Below are 22,155 nucleotides of genomic sequence, written 5' to 3' on the forward strand. Positions count from 1 at the left end.
GCGCCCACGGCCCCTGAGTGACCCACGCTCCCCGCCCCCCTGGCTTCCTTCTGGCCACGTCCTTCCTCACTCACCCGAGCTCTGCTTCCTCGGGCCTTTCTTCCCCAAGCCCTCTTGTCCCTGTGCCGGCGCCTCCTGACCTTCTCACCCCCTCCCACCCCCTTCCCCCTGGCGCCTGCCCCTGGCCTGTGTTACTGTGACTCACCCCTGACAGGTCCCTTGGCAGAAGCTGTGACAGGTGCTAACCTTTTACCTCACAGAGCATCTTCCCCAGACAGAGCGGCGCTTTCGGTGGCTGATGAGGAAGGATGGAGCGGCCGGGCACCTCGCTGGCGAATTTTAGTCCTTCCCGAGGGAGGGGCCAGGCAGGGCTTGGGTCCTTGGGAGGACAGGGTCTCAGGTAACATGAACAGTCTAGCGCAGGAACGGGCCGCGCCTGGAATTGTCCCCGGGGAACGTCGCACGGTGGTGGGGGTAGTCTGTCAGGGACAACTTTCTCAAAAGGTGGAAGGCTGAAACTGTTGACCTTCAGGGTACTTCCAGCTCGATAATTCTGAGGAACTGGCTGAGGAAAGGAAGGGACAATTGGGCCAGGAGTGGCGGCTGAGAAACAGCTGGTGCAGAGGGACAGGACACGAAGGGAGAGCGGGGAAGAGGGTCTGGAAGGGCCCGGATCTTCCCTGGACTTCCTCGTCGCGCTCTTCATCCCTGATGCCCGGGGGCTCCTCCATCTCCAGTCCCCAAGTCCAACCCGCCGTCCCTCACTAGAGGGACCTCAAAACAGTTAAGAATGGAAGCGGAGCCTGGGGGAGGAAAAGGCCAAGTCCCCCGGTTCCAGGCCCATGGACTGCGGGCTCCCCACGGTCAAGGCCCTGGCCTCCTGCTGCCTCTCCAGCCCACAGCGCACAGCCCAGCCCCTCCTCATGGCAGGGGTGAGTGAAATACCCACAGGGGGCATCTGGGACAGCAGGTGGGGCCAGGGAGCCTTGGTCCCCAGGAGTGGGTCTGCCCTTGGGCTTCTGAGACGGGGCCAACCCTGCTCCCTACGTTCTGTGACTGTCACGCCAGGATGTGCATCCCTGCAGGGAGGCCCCCCGTGCCCACCGGGCTCGGCCCAACCCCAGGCACGCACCCTGCACCCTGGGGGTCTTGGTCCAGGGACCTCCCACAGCCCCCGATAAATGGCCCGTTTGTGTCCTTGCAGAACTTCGTCTCGCTAATATAGTGGATCGAACCTGCCTCCTTCCAAGCCTCCTCTGTGGGAAAAAGAGCCCCTGCTTTTTAATATATTTCTGCCAGGGATTCAGAGCCCACTCGCTTCTGTCTCCGGTCGCGCCAGTCGGGGCCGTCTGAATGCACAGCACACGCCCCCACGCCTCCGGGTGACAGGCTCATGGCTGGACTTGTCACCATGAAGCAGAACTGGGGGGCAGCCCTGGAGCTCCTGCTTTCATACGTTTTCTCAGAAAAAAAAATTATAGTCTTGTAGTCTTTTTTAAAAAAAATCCCTTTTGAATGTGTTTTCAGAATCTGCTGTGATTCCGAGGGCAACTTGCCTACACCCCGTCTGCCTTTCTGTCCTTCCTCACCCCCGTGTGATACAGGAACATGGGGCGTGAGAGGATGGCCAGGTCCCAGGTCCCAGGTCCCAGGTCTCAGGCGAGTCCCTGGGATGCACCCTGTCGAGTGAGGGTCCTTGGCTTCACACGGGGAAGAATTCAGGAGCGAGCCGTTGTAGAGTGACGGTGGGTTTATTCAGAGATGCACGCTCCACAGACAGCGTGCGGGCCGTCTCCGAAGGCCAGAGAGAGCCACAGGCCTAGGAGATGCGCGTTCCGCAGGTGGAGCGTGGGCCCTCGTGGCAGGTGAGAGGTGGCGGCCTCAGCGCGGGGGCGTCTAGGAAGGTGAGATGGGCCGTGAGGTGTGGGGGTGTGTACTCTTCATGGGCCCAGTGACGTCATGTGCTCACAAGTGGGAGGGTTAGGCCAGCTACTTTCAGGAAGAGGCTGGGGTTCCCATGAACTGGGCCGTCACCCACTTTGTGACCCTTTATGGTCAGCTCAGAGCTGCCACGGCGCCTGTGGGAGGGCCATTTCCCATGACCGTGTGTTACGATGAGCATAGGATGAAGGTCAGGGTCTCCTGGAGCCAGACCTCCCACCACCTCGGTGCTCATGGCTGCGCGGTTCCCTTAGTGGCTGTGCCGGCTTCCTCCCTCCTGTCGTATGAGCGCCCTCCCCCTCTCCCTCCTGTCCTGCCCCTGTCCTCCTCCCTCTGCCCCGTGGTCAGCCGCCAGCCTTCCTGGCAGCAAAGAGGATGCAAACGTTGTCAGCAGCAGACTCAGGATTTCACGTGGCCGCCAGACCTGGGGAGGGCGAGGAAGGCCTTCAACCCTGGAGTTTCCCGGGTCTCCAGGCATTTAGCAAACGAGATTTGTTCTGCTTTAAAACTCTCACCTGGTACTCAAAGCAGTGAAGAGAACGGCATGTTGGCCCCCTTCCATGGGCTCGAGGTGGGGAGGCTGCTCAACAGCCTTTCCTAGCAAAGGAAACTGTGTTTGAGTGAATGCACGTTTTACTGTAAGATCGTGAAGACTCAGAGGAAACTTGACCTTCAAGGGTCCAGCCTGGATGTGCCCTGTGAAGCTCTGCCCTCCAGAGAGAGGGTCCCAGCAGGAGGGGCACTCAGGAAACGGGGCCGACCAGCTGTCCACAGGCCCAGAGCCCTGGGGAACCAGGTGCAGGCTGCAGGCCGTTGGCAGCGCGGGTGGGGCCGCGCAGCCTCAGCGACCAGAGCGTGCGCCCCAGGCCAGCGGCGCGGGCGCCCTGGGACACTTGCTAGCAATACAGAAGGCCCGGTGCCACGCCGGACCCCCACGTCCAAATCTCTCTCTGTATGCATGTATATGTATGTACGTACATATATACACATACACAAAATGTCTCACAAGGATTTACTTGCAAATTGAAGTTCAAGATCCACTTAATTGATAGAAAGACTTGAAATTCATTTTCTCCCTCAGTGAGGTGGTGTGGTCGCAGCGACCCCCATTCTGTGTGAAGCACTCTGTTGCTTCCCCTCTCTTGGCCGTTGCAAGCCATGCGGCCTCTGCAGACCCAGGATGTTCTGTGAGTTGCAAGCTTCGTGAGCACCTGAGAATACGGCCATCAGAACGTCCCAGGAAGCCGGGTATTCAACCCACGTCAGCGCTGGCTTTTCACTGTGGGGCGAGGTCACCAGGGGTCTGTCCTTCGGGGCTCGCAGGTTAACTTTGTTTGCGAGAGTTTTCCGAGCACTTGCCCCGGAGCAAGAAGGGCTTTTCATTCCTCGCCCCCCACCCGCCTCCTCCAGGACAGTTTGAAACCTACCAGCTGCCTCGTGCGTGTTTGTGTTAAAGTGTTAAGAGGTCGCCTGTTCCTCCCACAGGTGGTCGGCCGGCTGTGTTCCGCCTGCAAAGGCACGCTGCGTGGTGACAAGTTGGCACGCCCGTGCTAGACGCCCTCACGTCATCCCCTCGCTTTTATTGTATTACTGATCGTGACGATTCTCTTCAAGAAACCATCAAAGCGTAGTAACGCGCTGTGGTGTTTCACATGTGCTTTCTTAGTGAAGCCTCATAATAGTCCCACCAGGAAACTAACGGGGCCCCTTTTAGCAAGTAGTCTAAAAAGTTAAAGTCACGCGGACAAAAATGCATTGATTCAACCCTCAAGCAGGGAGTTTCTTTCTTCCAGCGCCAAATGTTGAGGCCAACCCAGTGTCTATCATCCCTGGCTTGGTGTTCAAACCCCCCCCCTTTTTCTTAATTTTTTTTGAATCAAACCCGTTTTTGATGGCTCTTTGTACTCTTTCTCCTGTAAGCTCTGGACAGGAATGCAGTCAGGGCCCTGGTTTCACAGTTTCTCGCCTGTTTCCGCCTGTCTGTCCCCCCAGAGGGCCAGGGCTTTGTGAGCGAGGACGAGTACCTGGAGATCTCGGACATCAAACGGGACCAGTCCGGGGACTACGAGTGCAGCGCCCTGAACGACGTGGCCGCGCCCGACGTGCGGAAAGTGAAAATCACCGTCAACTGTGAGCCGACGGCGGCTGGGGCTCCGGGGGAGGAGGGCGCCCGCGGGAAAGGGCAGTGCCGCGTCCCGACAGCCCCGGGTTGTGCCCGGCGGCAACGCACTTGACCGGACCGCCGGGCCCACCACTGCTCAGAGCCGCGCGTCCCGGGCCTGCCTGCCCCTGCCAGGGAGGGGGAGAAGGGTTGGCTCTGGGTAGTTGGAAGCCTTGGGGAAGACGCTGGGGTCAATGCCGTATCCTCAAGCAAGAAGTTCTTTTCCCCAAATAAATGGTGGTTTAACCGGGAAGGTGGGGTGTCCCAGTGTGCCCCTCCCCTGTCCATGGACTCGCTCTGCATCTGCCCACAGACCCTCCCTACATTTCCAAAGCCAAGAACACCGGCGTCTCGGTTGGCCAGAAGGGCATGCTGAGCTGCGAAGCCCCTGCCATGCCCGTGGCTGAGTTCCAGTGGTTCAAGGAGGACACCAGGTACCCGGGACGTGGAAACAGGGCGCGTCTGAAGCAGGGCTGGGGGCCTTCCCTGCACAGAAGGAGGGTGTTGCAGTCAAGGGGGAAGACACAGCAAAACCAAAATGGTTACAGCCTCCTTCGTAACAGCCTCCTCTTAGAACCGGACAGAAACGGAGGAGGCTGGGAAGTGGGCAAAATGGATCGACCTTGTTTCCGAGTCAGAGGTTAGCTGCAGACATGGCTGCCTTCTGTGACCAGGACCTGGGAAGTAGCCTCAGAGCCTGGACGCCCTTCCCTCTCTGCTCCTGGTGGAGGCCGGGGAGCTTGGGGCCTGAGGTAGACGGACCGGGCTAGCCAGAGGGAGGAGCATTTTGTGTGTGGCTTCATCCGGTGGACCTCGAGTCCCCCAGTGCCTCCTGTCCGCTGTCTAACTGTGTTTGTGGACCAGACCCGCAGCATCTTCTCCTTACGCAGGCTGGCCACCGGCCTGGAAGGCGTGAGGATCGAGAACAAAGGACACATATCCACTCTGACCTTCTTCAATGTCTCAGAGAAGGATTATGGGAACTACACCTGCGTGGCCACAAACAAGCTTGGGAACACCAACGCCAGCATCACACTGTATGGTGAGTGCAGGGCGCCCGGGCGTGGGGCGCGGCCGCGGGGGCGCGGGGACTTGGAGGGAGGGGGCGGGCACCATCTGCGTGGCTGGTGTCCATTGTGCTGCTCACCCCGCCGCCCTTAGATCCGCGTGCTCCCACTCCCAACATTCCCCCGGCACATGGCACGAGGGGTTCACCAGGTCTCCTGTCAAGTGAGGTTCCGTCTCACAAAAGGAGCAAAACCAGCTCTGAACCAGGCTGGTTGGTGGCTGCTGTAAGTAAGACAGAAGCACGGAGCAGCCCCGCTGTAGCGCTCTCTGTTGGTCTCAGGGTAAATTGGGTGTAATGTGGAGATCGCCTCCACCAGAAGAGCCTACGATTCTGGGGCAACGTTTAACCAAGCAGCTGCCGCCGTCTTGATTCCCGTGTTGATGGTCATGCCACATTCTTGTCGCTGGAATGAACGGAGCAGGGGTCTGCGTCCTCGTCAGGGCGGCTGCTCTGTCCCAGCTGGACCGTCTGTCTCCTCTCTGAAGGTCTTCCCTCCCATGCGGGTGGAGAGGCCTCCAGAGCCGTGACGGCCCCCTCCGGGGAGCCCTCATCCCGCCCTCGCTCAGTTCTCACCCTGCCGTGTCCCTCCCCGTGTGCCACATGCCACCCTGCGGGCCAGCCCAGCTTGCTGTGACAGTCCGTGTGTGTGTCCGTGTTGATTTGCGGAGGTTCGGTCGGAGGGTTGCATCTGGTGAGGAGGAGGAACAGGTGTCCCTTGTTCACGTGTCCCTCAGACCCTGAACAAGCTTTCCGCGTGGACGTGAACTGAGCTTTGTCCACCAACCATCTGAAATGTGTGATCTGTGTCTTCTGTTTTCTCTCCGCATTGTGTGTGCATTGTGCTGTGTGTGTCTTAGAAATAAGCCCCTCACCAGCCGTGGCAGGTGGGTAAGCATGTTCCTTCCTCCCCCTCCTGCCTGAATGCCGATGCTTTTGATTTTCAGCCTCCTTCAAAGACAGGCTCGCCTGCCCCACTCCCTGATGCATTTCTCCTTAGCGGTTAGACTGCAGGGGCTGGTGCGCACCGTTTAGGGGACAAGCATGCGGAGCATAGTGGCTTCCACCCGCATGCATAGGTCATGCCGCGGTACATCTCAGAGGGAGGAGTTTTCTGCCCCCAAAACAATAAGCTTCTCCTTGGTGGCCTTTAGGAGGAGTGGTGCTCTGCTGTTTCTGCACACAGCAGCGCCAGGGGGCACCCATCCCAGACACCACAGGGATTATCAGATGATCAGGTGATCGTCTCCATGGAGAAGTCACCTTAATACGAATGTACAGTTCTCCCAGCCCAAGGCAAACAGGGCTAACAGCTTAATTCCGAAAGCTTCATTTTGAAATAGAAGCACATGGGTGATTATTCATAATGATCCTGATAGCACCTTCCGTTCACCCAATGTGTACTGGCTTCTGGGCGTGCTGGGCTGTGCAGGACAGGTTATGGCCCCATTTTAAAGATGAGTAAGGGGAGGACCCAGGAGGCTGGGTGATGCTGAAGGGAGCATGTGTGGCTAGCGAACAGGTGTGATGAGACCCAGACCCAGACCCCTCCTCGGACACCGGTCTTTGCCCGGAGGGTGGCAGGGGCACCAGGGGTCACACAGCCACGCTCACTCTCAGGCCGGATGCAGCAGCGCTGGCCCTTCCTCTGTTTCCTCGGTGCCAGCCTCACAGCTGTCCTTGCCAGGGTCAGTCAGCCACGCAGAACACGGCCGGACCTGGAATCAGCTCGGCAGTGGTCACTTTGCACAGCTCTGGCCCCAGACAGTCACAGGCCACCAGCTCTGCCCCTGCCTTGGCGTCTGTGAACACCTCTCCCTTGGTCCTGATAAAACCAAGAGGGAAGTGCGGGGTCAGGCTGCCACTCTGCCCCGGCCCCACCATCACCCCCTCAACCCCCAGCGAGGGGACCCCCAGGACTGGCCACTCCATGATCCATGTGCCTGTCCGTCTCTCCCGTTAACTGAGGAAGAGGTGCGTCACAGCAGGGAGCAGCGCGCGGGCCTGCCCGGGCGGTCCTAACGGTGTCGTGGGCTGGGGGTTTAGCCAACAGAGTGTGTCTTCTCAGTTTTGGAGACGGAAGGCCAAGGTGCCAAGATCAAGCCGGGAAAAGCTACCACCTGTTTCTGATGCGGGCTCTCTTCCTGGCGTGCAGACGCCCACGCTGTCCTCGCGTGGCCTTTCCTCTGAGCACCGGCAGAGAGAGAGGGCCGCTCCCCGGTGTGTCTTCTCACTGGGACACTAACCCTATCCCATCGGGGTCCCCCCATCATAACCTCATTTAACCTCCATTACTTCCTGACGGGCCCAACTCCAACACACACTGGGGGCTAGGGCGTCACCACGTGAATCTGGGGGACACAACTCCGTTCCTAGGAGAGACGCAGCTCACACCCCAGTGAAGCGGCCCCGTGAAGCCCGTGTCTCCCATTAGCCTGTCGGAGACCGTCTTCCACTTCGGTTTCCCCTCTTCTACCCAGTCCGCCCTCGTCATTTCGAGGGACGGTTTGCAGCCCGAACGCTCCCACTCCCCAGGCCACTCAGCAGGCCCGCGTTCCCAGGCGTGTGCTGGCGTCTGCCCTCAAGGACCAGAGCCCTGGTTGCTGGGGACCCTTGGGCCCTGTGAACCCACTTCTAGCAGGCCTCCGTCTGCTTCCCGCCTCCGTGCACAGAACAAAGGCGAGTGGGATGAAAGCGACTTCAGGAGGAGGCAGCGGACACGGAGGCCGGAGGCAGCGGGCGACGCGGGAAGCGCTGGGGCGGATGGACAGAGGTGGCGGCGGCGGAGGGACTCAGGAGGGGGCGGGGGGGGGGGACGGCGGGGCCGGGGCTGCACCAGCCGCGGCCCCTGCAGGAGCCGCACGACAGGGAGACCGCGCAGTGGGGCGCCGACCCCCGCGGCATTTCAGACCTTTATGCTGCGCACCTTTCATAGTTGACGGCAACCGCCGGGACGTGAGAGGCAGCAGACGTGCCCCGCGGACCCGTCCCGGGACGTGGAGGCGGCGCTCCTGCGCCGACTCCGGTGCAAGCCGTGTGCTCTGTTCCGGGGCTGCCGTGAGACAGACCAGCGGAACGAAACAGCGTCCCGGCCTGCTTCCTAGCTGTCTAGGGCTCTGTTCTGAACTCGCAAAGCAGAGGGAAGGCAGGGCTCCGAAGCCCATCGTCCGTGGCCTCGGGGCTGCGACGGGCGCCCTGCGTCCTGGAAGCAACCTGCTCAAGCACCAGAGCCCTGGCCCGCCTTCCTGATAGGCGAGGCCTCCGAAGGCCCGCCTGAGCCCGGCGTCCCACGGTCCTGCCCGGTCTGCGTGCGGCCGGGGGAGGGGGGAGTCTGCCTGCTGGCCACCCTTGAAGGCCGCTCACCGTCTCTGGAGTCACCAACTCTCCGCCTCCCCTGGGTCTTGAGCCAGAGGCCCCGACCCTGTCCTTAGGCTTCTGAACTTGGTGACATCCGGCACCGGCACCACGGAGGCATGAGGCGCTCAGCGAGCTGTGTGAGCATCTGGATTCCTGGAGCTGCAGGGGAGAGGGACTGAGCAGGCAAACAAAGCCAGGAGGGGAGAGGGGACGCTGCGGAGAGAAGACCCGACTTCTCGCGCTTTGTCTGTGAAACTGCAGCGGCGCAAATTAGTTCCACGAAGAGTTAAGGACCAGGAATGGGGACAGCATGTAGGCATCTTGTCATTGCAAACAGAAATAGCAGACTGTGCGGGTCAGGGTGGCATCTGGGCTCCAGAGTTTTCCTCAGGCCGAGCCCCGGCCCCGGCCCCGCCGTACCACAGCCCTGCAGACAGCCTGCCTCTGCAGCCCCTGGAAGACAAGGGGATGAGATCTGTCTTCTCTTTTGCTAATGGCCGTTTCTCCAGAATAAACAGACATGTCAGGCTGGCTCTTCAAACAGGCTTTTCTTCCGCTAGAGGGTCCCCGAGCGGCTCCTCGCATCCTGCACCCTTTGGGGTGAGTCTGGATTCTCCAGGTTGTGTGCCCTCGGGCTGGAATTTGTTCGTGTTTGTTTCTGCGTTAAGAGGTGCAGCCCTGTATCTGGCGGCCGTTACTGCCCGGTGAGCACTGGTTGGATTAATAAAGGCATCTTCCATTGACTGGGGTGTCCGCACAGCCTCTCTGCAGGGGAAGCGCCTCGCTAACCAGAGGAAGGCCCAGTACCCAAAGGGCCTTGCAGTCCCCCCCCCCGCCCCAGGGAAGCCACATCGCTACTGCCCTGATGCGTCCCCTGGCGCTCCAGCCTCCCGCACAGCCCGGCGCTAATTTGAAATTTAGGGCTTTTCCACTGGGTCTTTCTTGTGAGGGAGGCTCTATCAGACATCCCAGCAGACGGTTTAGGAAGACGTCCATCGCGTGATTTCTTCCTGCAGAGACATCAAAAGCTGCACATGCTTGTCCATTTCCTGCTGATAACGCATATGATTTTTATTTTCCAGATCCACAGTTTAAATCCAGGTGGGAGGGGATGAGTCAGAGCAGGAGATGGAGGCTTTTGGCTGATGACAGCCGCGCAATCACTCTTATTTCTGCAGCCTGCAAAATGTCAACATATTAGGAAAATAAAATATGCAGACATTTCACATTTCACTCGTGATGAGGCTCCTGGTCCCCCCCGCGCCCCCACCCGCTCCGTCTGAGTCATTGCCATTCGGCCGTCAGCCGGAGCGCTCGGCTCCGACCCGGGGCGCCTGGCGGGGCTGACGGCGGGGCTGCTGCTCCGGCGCGGGCCAGGGCCTCGCCGCTCCTGGGGCTGTGATGAGCCGGCGGGCTTGCATGAGCCTCTGGTACTAACTTCTAAGCGATGGTCTTTGTGGAAGAACAAAACAAAGATGGCTGCGTTTTTTGTGGGGGTTTTTTTTGCCTCTTTATCTGCACGTCTTCCTGGAGCTGTGAAGCCCGGTTAAGCCTCCTTGTTCCACGACACAGCGCTGTGTTTGCCACTGTAATTAAAGACAGTGGAGGAGAAGGTCCCTTTGACGGGGAACGAGGCGCCTTCATCAGCCGGCACTGCTGCAAATAGGTTTACGTTTCACCAACAAGTGTGAGGCACACGCCCTCTAATTAGATTTCCTCGCTCCTCTTTTAATCACCAAGAGCATCATTATCCTTTTGCTTCCTCATTAGGAAGGTTGCATAGTTCATATTCATACTTGTAAAACCCATCCAGATCTCAGAACAAGTTGCATCCACTTAGACGTCAGACGCCTTCCTGATCTTGCTGTGTGTCACCGAGCTCAACTCGCCTGTGGGCTTTCTCTTCTTTTCTTGATGTGACGGTCCCTCCACCTGCTGCTGTAGGATGTCCGCTGGACCGTCGTCCCCCTCGCTGAAGCACTGGGCTGTGTTTTCATGGACAGGAAAACGGTGACATCTCGGTACCTTCGTGGCTTGTAATGTACCCTCCACATTTGAGCTTCAAAATCCCCTGCAAGGTGGGAGTTCACCAAAGCTTCTGTATTTTTCTGGGGGCTTTGTGCTGAGTTGGGGACTTTGATTTTCAACACCTGCCACTCCCGAGGGTGGGCGGCCACCCCTGTAACACAGTGGGCAATTCTTGCTTCCAGGAGAGCTAGGCCCGCAGGTTAATTCCATGTTAAGCCCTCAACCACATCTGCTTTTAAAAATAGTCTATAATGTGCAGCGTATTTAACTGAACAAAGTAAGTAGCCTCTCCAAGTGGACTTGGCTTTCTTCGTCTGCTCCCCTCTTTCTTTGCTTGCTTGTCCACCCCGCTGGGCCTCCCGCGTGGCTGGAAGCCCTCCCCGTGGCCCGGAGCGCACCTGGCAGCGGAGGGACTTGGACAGCATTTCTCGTTCCTGGAGTTTTCCCCGTGATCGTTTCCGTCCTGTACCTCCGCATTCTGTATTTACTTTCGTCTGCGTGTCTGTCCCCAAGGTCTCTGCTTGTCCTTGTTGCCATTCACAGTTCGTCTCCTGGCTTTGTAGCATCACACAAGCTTTTCCCTTCAAGGATGCTCACCTTCAGGCGTGAAGGAGGTGATGCATCTGCAGCTTTGAGGCGGGTGGAGGAGGAAGGGCGGGGTTGTCCCTGAAAAGTATTGAATTAAGTCTGATGCTTGTAACAAACACACTGTTGGACTGAGTCGTGGCCAACCACGAATAAAGATCCCTTAAACGTGGCGATTGCCCGCAGAAAGGGCTGGGCTTCTAAACCCAGTTTCTTGGAATAACCGGCCTTCCTGGGAAGACCTCATCTGTGGTCAGAGCCCCCCCCCCCCGGCCAGGCCAGGAGCGACCTGGTCACTTGCTTGCTAAACCAGAGCCACGTCTGCTCTCAGCTGGTGTTTGACAATTGTCCCTGAGAACCTGGTATCCACATGGCCTCTTATTTAAAGCAGGATCCCCACAAAGGGTGCTGTTTTAGAGACTGGTAATTATTATCTTGGTTCTAATTCAGCCAGAGTTTATTCACCCTTTACTTATACTCAGGGATTTTAGGTACCATCTTTAACTCATCCTCAGAGCAGCCCTATAAGGGGAGGTAGACCCACCCCCCCACATATTTTGAACTTAAAAAATAAAACCTGTATCAGAAGAGTTGACCGTCTTCTCCAAAGCCGTCCCGCTAGTGAGAGCAGAGTCAGAATTCACACCCCATCCTCCATGCCTCCTGAACCTTGTCCTCTCAGACTATCCAGCAGGTGGGGTGTTCCTGAGATCCAAGGAATGTCCATTGTTCTATTTCAAAGGGCTTTCTTCTCAGAATCCGCGAGGGCTTAAAAAACAATTTGTTGTGTCTTTGCTTATTGATTTAGACCAGGGCAGAGTGTATTCTAGGCCCTGACGGTGTGCAGGCTCCGTGGTGTGGGAGACGGTGCGCCCCCTTCTCTCTGGAGCAGAGCCTGGCCGGGGCAGGCACCAGCACACGCCTGCTGAGTGGACGGCCTGGCTTCCAAGGCCAGAGTGGGGTCGGTTTCCCTCTCAGACTGGGCCCTTGCCCTTGGACTTGCTACGAAGCCTGGCTCTGGACCTTCCCCCTGTCCCCGCTCGGTGGCCCGTGCCCTCCTAGGCCCTCACGGCCTGCGGCCTCTCTCAGCAGCAAGCCCCCATCTCCCCCGTCTCTCCTCCTCACTCTTACCCACCAACACTCACCTCAGGCTCAGCGTATTTAGAAAAGACTGAAATAGGCCAATATTAGCCTCAACGAAGAAGTGGAGGGTGGGGCATGGAGCGGCCAGGGCGCCAGCCCCCATGGCCGCATGACCACTTCCTCCACACACCGTCCCGATCACCGCGACCCTTTATCCTGAGAACTCCAGGGCATTGCCCCTACTTTCAAGGAGAAGACTGAAAGCGCTCTGCCTGAGAGCACTTGGCTGGCAAGCCACAGAGCCAGGACTGGCGCCAACGCTGCGAGCGTCGGCCGCACTTTCGTGGTGGTCAGCGACCTCTGCCCCGCAGGGTTTAGGGCTGCAAAGTCAAGGCCGTGAGGCCAGGGCGGGTGGACGCAGCGAAAACCTTTCCAAGGGCCCCTCTCAGGTGTCTGTCCCAGCCACGTGCCCACAGACACCGCTCCTTGGCCTTTCAGCGTCATCTTCAGTCGTCCTCGCCCTCTACCCTGGTGCCTGTCGGGTGAGTTTCCTGAAGTGGAACCCATGCTGGAAAGTCTGCCTCCCGTCACAAAGCCTGGATTCGAGATTTGAGACAAGAACCACCTTTCTCCTTAGTCTATGTTTATTGAGATTGAAACTTCTGTTGTCCTGGGTACCAAGTACCTGGGGAGGCTCACGCAGTGGTTCCGTGAAGCAACCACAGGAGAGGGAAGCCAGACTCAAGCTGGCACCTGAAGACCTGCGTCCCAGCTTTAGGGCTGCCCTCGCTGCCCAGCTCAGGTGAGGAACCCCTCCAGGGTCTTGCCCTCCCCGGTGGCAGATTCATGGAGCTGACACTTGCAGAGCCTCCTACCAGCCCAAGGCACCACAGGTGAGCCCTGGTGAGTGCGGGGCAAGATCGCATCGCTAAGCAGCTTCCTGTCCACTGAAGCACGAAGGAGCGGCTGCCCAACGAGGGGCGTGGCCTTGGCGCCCAGAGCCCTCCTCTCCCCTCATTTCCGGTGGAATCGGGCTTGTGGAGAGATGCCGCTGAAGAATCAGTTCATCCCCGACCGCCTTTGTCTGGCGTCCCTCCAGCCTGGCATGCGTCGCGTGTGGACGTGAGCCCCTCTCTGCTGCTTTGAACAGAGCCCCCCCGTGGGCCTCTCGCTGGCCTGGCATTTGGCCCACCTGCCAGATCCCAGGAGCGTCCGGGATGCCGACGAGGAAAGCAGGGCTGGTTTTCACCTCCAGCCTAGTGCATTAGATGAGCCCCTTGGCCAGAATGGCTCAGCCCTTTGCATGCGCTGATTAGCCAAAGGCGCTTTGGCGGTGACGTGCTGTACCGTCCGATGGTGTACGCAGGGCTTACCAGACCCGCTACAGAATAAAACTTCCTGAAGCTGCACGGAAAATGAGGCCCCGAAACAGGAAACTAGGGTCCGGGCCTGCCGGTGCCCTCGTGCTGCCTCAGGAGACGGCGCTGAGGCACGAGAAGCCGCACAGGAAAGGCCGTCTGGCTGCTCAGCGGTGTCCCTTCCGGCGCCAGGTGCGGAGTTGCCGTCTACAAGTCCCTCGGCGCTGCCAGGAGAGCCCCAGGGGCCGTCAGCCCCAGCCTTCTCTCCCTTGGCGGACGGGGGGCGAGGCCAGCCAGGGACTGTCACCCCCTAGGAGGCGTAGAGTCACAGGCAGAATCAGGGTGTCCAGATCCCAGGCTGCCCTTCCTCTCACCAGAGGATGAGGTCTCTGAAAAACACGAAGGACCACTTTCCATCGAGGGGAAGCGGAGTCCTGATGAAAGGGCGCTGGCTGTGTAGACGGAGTGACTTGGTTCTCACCCTGCTCATCTCGTCCCGCTCTGTGCCTTGTGTGGCCCCAGGCAGGGTGCCGAGCTGCTCTGCTCTTTAGCTCCCCGTCTATAAAATGGGAATGCCACGGGGTTCAGAGAAGACTCAGCGGGTTAATAGGCGCTTGGATTTAGAGACATTCTCGCCACGCAGAGAAGACCCTCTAAATACTCGTTATCATCACCCCCATCCGCGGGCTGAGCAGGCCCTATGCCGACCCCCGCAGGGCCCCGTGCCTTGGCGCTCCCACCTGGGGTGAGCCCCGGGGGGCTGAGAGCCCCCCGGCTGACCAACGCGGACATCTCACGGCAACTGCCTCCTGCCTCTGCTCTCTGCGCACCTCACACCTTTATGCTCTGCCTTCCCAAATCCTTCTCCTCTCCCTTTGTTTTAGCTACATCCAGCCTCGTGCTGGTGGCCGGGGATCCAAAGGGACACTCGGTCCACTGGTAGAACTCGGAACAAGGCGATTCGTCTCCGACTGGCATGGAGCTCATTCAGTTGTTTCTCAAGTAGCTATCAATATCATGAGTTAGACAAAGATGTGCACACACCACATCTGCATGTGTAAACTTGTACAACCAGCTATGCACGCCGTATACTTTATGCATATACTGTGTGTCTTTATGCTTTAATATTCTTACATTGCATACTTCATATTTTAAGTATTCCTTATAATAGAAATGTTATATATAGTTATATATATTTTATATTTTAAATATTCCTTATATATTAATATAAACTTTATATTACACATACTTTATAATATGTGCTTTATATACTTCATATTTTAAATATTCTTTAAAGAATAATACATACTTTTCATTTTAATATTCTCTATATTACAATATAAACATATATACTTTATATTTTAATATAAAGTTTATATTATATATACTTTATAAGATATATTTTATATTTTAAATATACTTTAAGGAAACATGGGTCTTGCAAATCTGCATTGCTCACTTCCTTATAAACTCATTTAAAAATCTAAATCCTTCATGCTCTGCAAAAGAGCATATGATTACCTTGAGCTTCACACGGCCTTTTCCAGCTCAGTGCATTCTGTAGCCAGGGTGACTCCCTAGGACGGGGGCCCGGCCGATGGGGCCCGGAGTCAGGCCACTTTCCATAGGTGTTTGTGAAACTCCCACGGCGACCACAGTGATGGGCTGGGGCCTGGAGTCTGCCCTGTTCTGTGAATAGTCTATAGGAGAAGCACAGGGAACCATGAGCCACACTCTAAAGCTATCATGTAGACATGAGTTTTCAGTAACTAGGAGAACGGTCCGCACTGGAAGTCAGAGACAGAACAGGTATCGCGCTGAGGTCCCCGCAGCCGAACAGCTGGGTGCTCTGCTGGAGCGCGAGACCCGTTCTGCCCCTGGCCACCCGTGAGCCCCGTGCCCGCCCAGCAGGGCCGGGACCACGCCGCCGCACCTCCACGCCGACACGCAGGCCAAGTGACGCGGGGTCTGTCGCGGGCAACCCCACTCCACCGACACTTTTTAAATGGTCATGCTTATTCAGCAAGCCGACTGACTATGCAGGAGGCAGTGAGTCCCGCCTGGGAAGCTGGATGAGGCACGCCTGTTTTGTCTGCACCCCTCCCTCTGTTTCTGGGCCTCCAAGGATGCCTCTCTAGGGCTTCTGTCCACTGGGGTGCACCTGATCTTGCTTTCCCTGGAGCACGCTGCTCGCTGGCTCTTGCTCCCGATCCTGAATTCTCAAGGCTTTTGTAACTAAGGTGACGGAGGGGCACAGGGGCAGAGCTGGAGGCTGACCCTTCCGCCCTGGGCCTTGGAGCAGGCGAGGGCCCTCTTCTTGCGGTGGCAGACGAAGGGGGCGGTGTGGCACGTAGGACTCACAGTGGAATGTGACCGGCTCCCTAGGGCTGCGTCTGGGGGCCAGGGAGAGGGAAGAAGGGGGAGGCCGCAGGAGGACGCTGCCAGGCGGGGCGTCCGGGGGCAGGTGGGGCGGAGAACGGGCCGCCCTCATCGTTGCCCTGGAGACGCATCGCTGACCGCTGGCACAGACCCGTCCCGTCTTTAAGACTCTGGGGTGTGATTGCTCGTTCTCCCTCAGCCGCTTCAGAAGTCACCACCACATCCCATTACGCCAGGCGGGAGGCCGGCCACAGCACCACCTAGACTCCTGGGTCTCCCACGCCTTCCCTTCCCCCGCCCCCACGTGCGGATCTCCGCTCCGACTCTCCTCCCCTCACGCCTACGCCCTGCCCTCCCTCCCCGTCGGCCCCGGACGCTCTGTCCAAGGGTAGCGCCCAGGTGGGGATGCAGCGCAAGAAGGCCCTGCCCTCGCCTTCAGCCCCAAGCCTAACCGACCGCCACCGCCTCCCTCTGCCGCTTCTACCCGCGAGCCCCTGTCTTTGGAGCAGGCTGCCGGCTGCCGGCGCCCCGGCGAGTCTCAGCACTCTGGCCGGGCTCTCCTGCCGGACGCAGACCCGGAGGCTCGGGGTGGGCTGGGGTGGGGGCGGGGCGCCCACGGAGAAGCATGTCTGTCAGGTGCTTGTCAGGGGTGAGCAGGGCGCCCGCGGGCGAGCGCTAAACGTCTGTCTCTCTCTCCCTACACAGGGCCTGGAGCCGTCATTGATGGTGTAAACTCGGCGTCCAGAGTGCTGGCCGGCCTCTGGCTGTCGGGGACCCTCTTTGCTCACTTCTTCATCAAGTTTTGATGAGAAACCATAGGTCTTCTGAGCAATGCCTGCTTCTCCACATCACAGACTTTACCTGCACTGCGGAGGGCAAACCAGTCTGGGCTTCTTTTTCGTTTCTTTTTTGTCTTCTCCTTCTCGATTTTTCACTTTTATTCGTTTTGTTTGCTTGATTTTTCTTTCCCAGTTTGAACGAGCAGGGCTGAGGGGAGGGGCGAGCAGGGTTCTACCATGTGCAGGATGGTCATTCGTGGGCGAGGCCAGCAGTAGAGTCCGTTCCTGCCAGCGTGGCCCCTCCCCTTTCCTCTGCTCCCCCTCATCACCGCCTCCACCCCCCGCCCCGCACCAAATCATAAGCTCCATTTGCGCAAAAAATGTGCCTCATGATAAACACCCTGAAGACACGACTTGGCTTGTAACGTAGTGCACAGCGAGAGCTCTGTCCAGGCGTCCTGCGATCTGTGTCTCTCCAGCTTTGGACCATTCTCCTGACTCTAATGTACATATCGCTGCCTCCAGTGTATTATTACCTAATTACACTAGGGTTCACGGCCTTTCTTTCCGGGAAGTTCTCTCTCTACCTGAAATATTGCAATCTTTTCTAGCCATTCTGCCCTGTTTGCTTTCTCTACTGGGGATTCGAGGTTTGGGGATATGCGCACAACCCAAAACTGAAAGTTTAGAAGTTGTGTGACCAAAAGAGGGGGAGGCGTTTTGAGAACAGTCCTTCTCTTTAAAAAATGCCGTCCGTGTCGTGAAAAATGGTCCACACGTGGCTGATTATTTAGGTTATATCAAGCTCTCCCTCAAAGTCATCATACAGTTACCCATCTATTCACCTGTCCGATTCATCGCCCCATCCAGTTATCCACCCGCCCGGCCCCCTCTCTAGCAATGTATTTACTGTATTTATCAGTCCATCGGTGTCATTTCCTAGCATTTCTTTCTGTTTATTTCCCCACGACTCACCACCAGTCCATCACCGTATCAGTCTCTAATCATTTTGTGTCTGTCCCCCCGTGTTCACTTCTCCCCCACCTTCAGCAGACACTGGCATCTCCAGAATTACCTATCAGCTTCTCGTGTGAAAGCCAGTGAGCTCACGGGCTAACGACACAGACAAGCACTACGTAAGGGGCTCTCTGGAACGCGGTGCCCGTCTGCCCGGAGTCGATGCTGGTAACAGACGGACCAAAGGAGCAATCTCGTGAGCAGTCACCCACGGTTCCCGGAAGAGACGGTGTTTCCAGAAGCGTCTTCCTGGGAAGCAGCCCAGCCTTGGGGAAGCCTGGATTGCTAGCGTGCTTTTTTTCTTTGTCACTGGAAGGACTGAAGTGCCAGTCTCCATGCTTCTCAGCCCTTCGAGGAAGCCCACGTCGGGAACCTAGGGACCGTCCTTAGCGGCAAGACAGGAAGAGGAGGACACACATCTGCGTCTGCAGTAAGAGGCGCGCGGTCCGTCCGAGCGGAGCGACTTCAACTCCCGTCTCCTCTGGTCCAGCTTTGGCTTAATCTGTTTGAAAACTATCCAGTGAAAAGCTGATGGAAGCCAATTACACGGCGGGTGTGTTGTTGACGTGGTATTTGCTTCAGGAAGGTCTTCTGAGCTGAGGGCACTTGAGCAACTGACTTAATTTCTGAGCACTTGCTAATGCCACACAGCAAGCAGGAGGGGACAGTGCAAGGGACACGCTGCTTCTCCGGTGGCTTTGAGGGCGAAGCCCTCAGCTCGCCACGTTCAGGGCGGCCCCAACGCACAGAGAAGAGCTGACCTGATCTTTCTGCACCATCTCCTGGGAGGAGAAGGGCTCAGCCAGCCAGGGCGCCTTTGATGCGAAGAAATGGCCTCGGAAAGCACGCGGGGCTGCGCCCTTTTCCTGTGCCGCAGCGGGTGAGCTGCGAGGGGCGAGAACCACGGGCGCACAGCCCGGAGGACCGGGAAACTTCCAGCCCGCAGAGTCCCGCGCCCTTGGTGCTTGACTGGGCTTCCTCCTCTGCGTGGCCCCTTTGTTTCTGTGCAGGATGCCACGTGAACGCGGCCTCAGAGTGGGAAACACACACACATGCACGTGCACACGTGGCATACAAAGAGCGAGGCGCTTTGGTAAGAGTTAGAGCTGGTGTGAGTGAAATTAATGTTAGATTTGCTCACTTAAACATCCATCCGCATTTCCGAGGGAGCTCCCAGGAGCCAGACTTGGGGACCAGAAATGATATGCCAAAAGCAGCGTGTGGATTCCACGCTCCAGGGACAGTCTCGAGCCAGCACAGGGTCAGAATGCACGGTCAGACGTCAGTGCCTCAGCTCTGTCACTGTGGGCACTGGACGAGAATTTAATGTGTCACCTGAAGGTCCTCCTAGTAATACAGGTGTTAGCTTGGGGTAAAATAGTGCAGAGGCCGGGTAGCATGGACAGTCTTGGAGAATAGTGTGCTTGAAACGGACAAGCTGGGTGTGTCCTTCACTCCAAGGCTTGATCTAAAGGTGTCCATCCTTCTTCGGCTGGAAGATCCCGGAACCTACTGAGCACAAGGAGACTGGGTCTCAGCATCGCTGCGGACACTGCGCTGCCCTCTCCCACTGGACACCAGGAAGGACATCTTTAGTTACATGTTCCAGCCACGTTTCAGAGGGAAAAAGTCCTACCGTCCATCCTCCCCTGTCTGGGATGAAGAAAACCAAGTAAGTAAGACCCAAGGGGCACTGGGAGAGGAACGCCTTCTCCACGGCGGGCGTCCTCCAGCACGCATGCTGCGTGGGCTACCTTGGTGGGGATGGCTCCCCAGGACAGTAGCCTTCTGAAGCACATAGAACAGCCAACGCTCATTCAAGACGGTCTTGATTCTCACACTCTTTCCACTTTATATACGGAGAGCAGGTGCATCAGTCCTGCTGGAGAGACTGCCTTCGAGGCGCCAGGGGTGGAGGTGGCGGTTAGGGTGAAGGAGGGCAAAGCACCGGGTCCCCGGGAACCTGCAGCTCGGCACAGGTTTGCACATGGGGAGGAAACCAGACAAGGCTTCTCAGGGGATTGAATGGGAGAATTCAGCAATGCAGGTGCTCCGAGAGCCCCCTGTCCAGGACCAAGCTCACATGTGCGTCCACCAAAGTCATGCCCATGAACGTTCGAGTGTCCGGCTCTGGCCAAGCTTGGTCTCAGTGGTTTACTGTCAAGTGCCTGATACAGTCTCCTACAAGTCTAAGCAAGTGCGTTTCGTCTTCCTCGTTCCTGTTTTAGCTGGGGGAGGGAGGCCTTGCAGGCGAGCGGCGGTCAGCCCGTGCACCTTACTTTGCGCAGGGAGGATTGTGTGCGGCGGTTCTGATGCGGCTGTGCTCAACGGAACAGCAGTCAAGAGGAGACTTTGAATCAGAAGTACGCCTGGGGCTCTTGGTCCCGAAACCCACACCGCATACCAGACAATGCATTTCAGGGGCTGGACAGTTAGTTCTCACAACCTGGGTGGAAGCGTGCTCTGGGATTCTGGGAACCCCACCACCGAGGGTGAGTTCAAGGGCCTGTGTCTGCACCAGTCCAGTCAGCTTGCTCCCAACGTGGAGGGGTTAGCCAGCTCGACGTATGCCGGGAAAACCCACGTGAACAGAGGAGAGAACTTACAGTGGGAGCCGGTCTCAGAGCCGTCGGCGGCACTGCGTCGGGGGCGGCTGTAACGTGGCGGGGGCCTCCTGTGCCGACAGAAACGCTTCCTTGTCCGTGACTGTGTGTGGTGTCGCCAGCATCAGTAGGAGGGGAGGAAGGCCCAGGGCCAGGCGGGGTATGAGGACGACGTCGACTTTCCCGGTTTGACCCTGAGCCCCCACCAGAGAAAACCCGGCTTTGCAGCACCTGGAACCAGCTCACCCCTCCCTCCAGAAAGCCCAACAAACAAAAAACTCCAAAACAAAATGCAATCTCTTTGGCATCAGCGGAAGTAGAGGAAGCAGCATAAAATGTTTCTTGTTGGCAAAGTTCACTTTTCCTCTTTTTACCCCCAAACGAGAATCAGCTTTTTTTTTGTCTCGCGTGATCCCGACTCCTAGAAACTTCAGTCCGGCTGCCTCCCCTCCGAGTACCCAGAGCTTCCCTGTCTTTTTATTCTAAGACAAGGAAGTTTGAGCAGTTGCAGCAGAACGTCACAGGTGTGTCGCTGGGAAGGCAACGTTTGCAAAAGATGCTGTGTGATGAGCACCGATGATCACTGAGAGCAAACAAATGAAAGCGCCAGGCTCGTTTCCCTCGCTTCTTAGGAGAAGACAAGTAATGAGAGGAGGAAGCAGCAGACCTGCGATGAAACGACGTGGAGAAAAGATAGAGCTGGACCAGAGCAATTCAGCCTTCAGGTGCAAGATACAGCCCGAGGGAATGTGGAGTGGACTTAATTAGACGCGATTGTCTTCATCCTGGAAGTGGTCCGCGAAGCCTCATTTCCCGTAGTTTAGAAGAGATTCCGTTTTGTTTCTTCCCACGGTGCCCTTTTAAAGGCACCACGTTATTTCAGTTGCTCCACCACAGTGAGTGGGGAAGGAAAGGCGGTGAACCCTCTGCTATCTTTTCGGGGCTGCATTCTACGCTATCGGCAGATTTATAATGGTATCCATAATAGCAATGATGTGTAATCACGCCTGCCCTTGTGTTAGTTAAAGGGAGCGTTTTTAATCATTGGAAAACTTGTGTGACGTGTACAGTGCAGTTGTGAGGAATGTGTGGGTGTACGAAGATGTGTCTGTCAAGTCCAGAGTCCTCTAGATTAAAAAAAATTTTTTTGACTTATCAATGGTGCCGTTACAGCTGTGTCAGACAGGTGCGCTCACTCCCAGCTATCCTTAAAGCAAATCTGTGTTCAAATGCTTTAAAATTTTATCACATGATACAAGAGTATAACTTTGTCAGCCTTCTAGAGTTTTTTCCTTCTATTTTCTTTCTTATGTTTTCCTTCAAAAATCAACGGAGACTTGATTTCTGTCAATAATTGTATTAAGGGTGAATATACTACCTGAATTTTGTGCATGTTACATTGTAGTTGTAACCTTTTCTAATTCAGGATGGATACGAGATGGTTGTGATTGTGCAGTGTATCAATAAAGTTCAAAGAAATTTGTAACTTTTGGGGGGCTATTTATTAGGACATCTCACTGGGTTTCCAGGAATGGAGAAGGGCTAGGTAGGCTGTGTGCGTTTTTGGCTCTGGGGAGTCGATGCAGTCAGAAAACTGGCTTCTCTCTCTCCCTCCCCCCACCGCTTTATGCACATATGCACCCACACGCACACGTGCACCCACACACACACGTGCACCTCCACACACACACGTGCACCCACCACATACATGTGCACCCACACGCACACAGAATGCTAGGCAGTTTGGGCACTTTCACATTACACTTGTGTATCACAAATCTGTGCCATTTACAAGTCA

General features: G+C 56.9%; 1 protein-coding gene across 1 annotated transcript in view; it reads left to right on the plus strand.

The window, feature by feature from the left end:
* Nucleotides 1-21,843, plus strand: part of OPCML (opioid binding protein/cell adhesion molecule like) — an 836,651-nt gene extending 814,808 nt beyond the window's left edge. The window contains exons 5-8 of the mRNA XM_031670341.2: nucleotides 3,934-4,071; nucleotides 4,416-4,536; nucleotides 4,993-5,144; nucleotides 16,664-21,843. Of these exons, the coding sequence (XP_031526201.2) occupies nucleotides 3,934-4,071; nucleotides 4,416-4,536; nucleotides 4,993-5,144; nucleotides 16,664-16,764 (512 nt within the window). The 3' untranslated portion in view covers nucleotides 16,765-21,843. The remainder of the gene's footprint in view (nucleotides 1-3,933; nucleotides 4,072-4,415; nucleotides 4,537-4,992; nucleotides 5,145-16,663) is intronic.
* Nucleotides 21,844-22,155: the final 312 nt, after the last annotated feature.

The sequence above is a fragment of the Vicugna pacos genome, chromosome 33, assembly GCF_048564905.1.
Source record: "Vicugna pacos chromosome 33, VicPac4, whole genome shotgun sequence".
Lineage (NCBI taxonomy): Eukaryota > Metazoa > Chordata > Mammalia > Artiodactyla > Camelidae > Vicugna > Vicugna pacos.